At 40.7% G+C, this 3256-nt stretch overlaps 1 protein-coding gene across 2 annotated transcripts in view; it reads left to right on the top strand.

Moving 5' to 3' along the window:
- The window catches only part of gulp1a (GULP PTB domain containing engulfment adaptor 1a), a 19825-nt gene that overhangs the window by 14290 nt on the left and 2279 nt on the right, over positions 1-3256 (top strand). For both annotated transcript variants that reach the window (XM_037686291.1, XM_037686289.1), the window contains 2 exons: positions 77-215; positions 296-390. In XM_037686291.1, coding sequence (XP_037542219.1) covers positions 77-215; positions 296-390 — 234 coding nt within the window. The remainder of the gene's footprint in view (positions 1-76; positions 216-295; positions 391-3256) is intronic.

Below are 3256 nucleotides of genomic sequence, written 5' to 3'. Positions count from 1 at the left end.
CCCCCCCCCCCCCCCCCCCCCCCAGTGAGCGCTCGGGTGCTCAGCGGTTCTTTTAACCGTATGTGTTTGTGTCCAGGCGGGGAGCATCTCCATCAAACCGCAGTCCACAGACGTTTTTGACATGGTGCCCTTCTCCCCGGTGACGTCGCTGGTTCCGACGAGGGCCAGCAACGGCTGCCCCCCTCCCCCACCCACCAGCTTACCCCCCGATATAAGTGAGCGTACGACTCGGCGCTCTCAGGTTATATTTTTTATTTTTGTGGTTAGAAGGTGTTGATTCTGTTTTCTCCTGCAGGGAAAGATTTGTTCGGCGCCGAGCCGTTTGACCCGTTCACCTGCGGGGCGGCTGACTTCCCCCCGGATATTCAGTCGAAGCTGGATGAGATGCAGGTGAGTCCTGCCTGGTTGGGGGTGGGGGGGTTGAACTGTAAAACTTTTTCTTTTTTTTAACAGAATCACCACTTTAAAGATTTAAACATCTGCTTTTATGACGAAGTCCTTGTCAAAATGAATTTCTGATCTTTAATTTGTTGTGTCTGAAAACTGGTTTAAATCAGGGGTGCCCCCAGAAAATATTTAAAGAGGGGCCCAGATGGGGGCCCATGGTAAACTTGAGATTGAACACCAAAACTAAAAGTCAGAACAGAAGTTTAGGAGATTTGTTGTTGTCATTTATGAGTTATTTAAAACTATATATCGTTACAGGAGAAACTTCCTCTGATCTACACAGGTCTACTTTATTTTTTATTGTTTATTGTTGATGTTGTTTTTGAAAACAGAGCTGTCACTTCTCAAACTACTGAAGCTTGTGCAGGCCTAAGTTTAAATTCATATAAAAAATATTATGCATTTACCCTCCTCAGCCCTTGACTTTTGTTAAGGAAGATTTCTGCATCTCAAACATGTATTCTGTTCAACTTAGACCTACATTTGTTTTATTTTAGTTTTTAAATAAAATATACATTTCTATTTTTAACTTATATTGTTACTAAACAATGTTTTAATGTTTGTGAGGCTCTACTACAGTAGTCCCTCGTTTATCGTGGGGGATCCATACCCTGAAGCCCCGAGATAAGTTAAAAACCATAAAGTAGGGATAGTAGTACAAGTAGTATGTAGTAGTTTATTTTAGTATACATATATATATATATATATATATATATATATATATATATATATATATATATATATATATAAAGGCATTTTAAACCCTTCCCACACTATTGTAAAATTCTAAACAATATTTCTAAACTCTAAACGCTGTAAAAGAGCACAGTATGTCATGATTCCCCTCTCCCCGCCTCATCTGCCCTCAGCCACCTGCAAGCGTTCTTGGCCACGCCCACTTCTCTGCTCTGTATGGAGAGCAGCTGATCAGCTGCAGGAGGAAGTTTTTTTTCTGCAGCTCTGGGTTGCACAAATGTGCAGCAGGTGCTAAATAATTTAAAATAATTTATTTTAAATAAAAATTCCATGCCGACCGTGCGGCTCATCCATCAACTGTGTGTCATGTCCAATCTTATTTTGAAAAACCGCAATACATCGAGTCTGTGATAAACGAACCGCGATGTAGTGAGGGACTACTGTAATCCTAAAAAGCTTGGAAAATTTACAAAGTCACATTAAACAAACGCTCAGGGCTCAGGAGATAAGACTGTCTGGCTAAGGGGGGCCAGTGGGCGGGACAACAATAATTTAGGCGTGGCCGTTGCCTCCCCTGGCCCCCCTCGTTAGTGGCACCCCTGGATTTTAGTATATCAAAAAGCTAAAAACATCCAAACTGGCTAATGCTGTGAGTCTGGTTCTTTGCAGAAACAGAAGTTTTACCTTCGCGTTTGAGAAAAGTTTCAATTTAATTTTTTTAAGTACAAAACTACAAAAAAAAAGTGTTTTTATACACATGCCTCTACATTTTGCAGAAACATTTGAATAACTTTAGTCTGACGCTGCAGGAGAGAGTTGATGGACGAGCTCAGAATGAAAAGTTTCACAAAACGTCCAGATTTATTTAAACACGGACATCTTTGGACTGAAAAGTTACATTTATAGGATTCATGTCAACGTTGGAGACGATGCAGTTTGATGGACGTCTTCCTCTGTGAGCTGAGGCGACGTCGCTCTCTTCCTTTAGCCACTAACAGCTGATTGTGTCTCTTTTGTCGTCCTCTCTCAGCGTCAGAGATGGTTTGTACTCTTTGTTTCTCCCTGTGCAGTTCTGCATGTTTTACCCGAACACGTCTTCACTGCGCTCGTGTGGCGTCTCGACTCTGCGCGCAGCTTCTTCTTGTAACGAACGCACATCGTGGCTTTTTGACTGGTGTGTTGTAAAATGGTTGTTCTGTTTGTTCATACTTCATGTGTGCTGTTGCCATCAAAACCATTCTGAAGGCATGAACTGTTGCGGATCATTTTAAGCATAAAAGTGTGATTTTGTTTATTTATTTGTTTATTTTCTGCTGTGCATGAGTTTCCTCGTGATTTGTCCACAAATCGTTTTATTTTTTTAAGTGGGTTTTTGTGACGTACAACCCTGTTTCTGACAAAGTGGGAATGTTGTGTAAAAAGTATTTTTTTCCTATTTTATTCACAATAGAAGATCATAAATGGATCAAAAGCTAAAACTAAAACTTTTTATTTTTATTTTTTGTTGTAAAAAATAAGATCATTCTGAATCTGCAACACATCTCCTTAAAGTTGTTCCAGGTCCAAGTTCCCTCTGTGGAGCTTCTTCTTTTAACATCGGTAAATGTGCAGGATCTGAGACCAGTTGGAGGTTCTGGAAGACCTGAGGGGACCAGTTGTTGGAGGTTTTAGAGCATATGTGTCAAACTCAAGGCCCGGGGGCCAAATGTGGCCCTCAATGACATCATATCTGGCCCCCAAGATGTTATTTTAAATATACAATACTTTAATTACTTTAATTTTTTTTCAGTAATATTTGATTATGATGTCAAAAGTACAACAGAGAACATCAAATGAGACCAATCAAATTCTTGTTGAGGAACCTGTGACCAAGAAAAGATGTCGGGTATTTAACTTGAGTTCATGTAGATTCTGAAATTGGCCCTTAGTTTGAAAAAGGTTTTAATTTTGGCCCCCTTTTGTAAGTGAGTTTGACACCCCTGTTTTAGAGGACCTGGGGAGACCAGTTGTTGGAGGTTTTAGAGGACCTGAGGAGACCAGTTGTTGGAGGTTCTGAAGGACCTGAAGAGACCAGTTGTTGGAGGTTCTGAAGGACCTGAGGAGACCAGTTGTT

Source organism: Nematolebias whitei, chromosome 13 (assembly GCF_014905685.2).
Source record: "Nematolebias whitei isolate Nwh7 chromosome 13, NemWhi1, whole genome shotgun sequence".
NCBI classification, from domain to species: Eukaryota; Metazoa; Chordata; class Actinopteri; order Cyprinodontiformes; family Rivulidae; genus Nematolebias; species Nematolebias whitei.
Note: the sequence above shows the minus strand (reverse complement) of the source record. Positions and strands in the feature narration are given on the sequence as shown.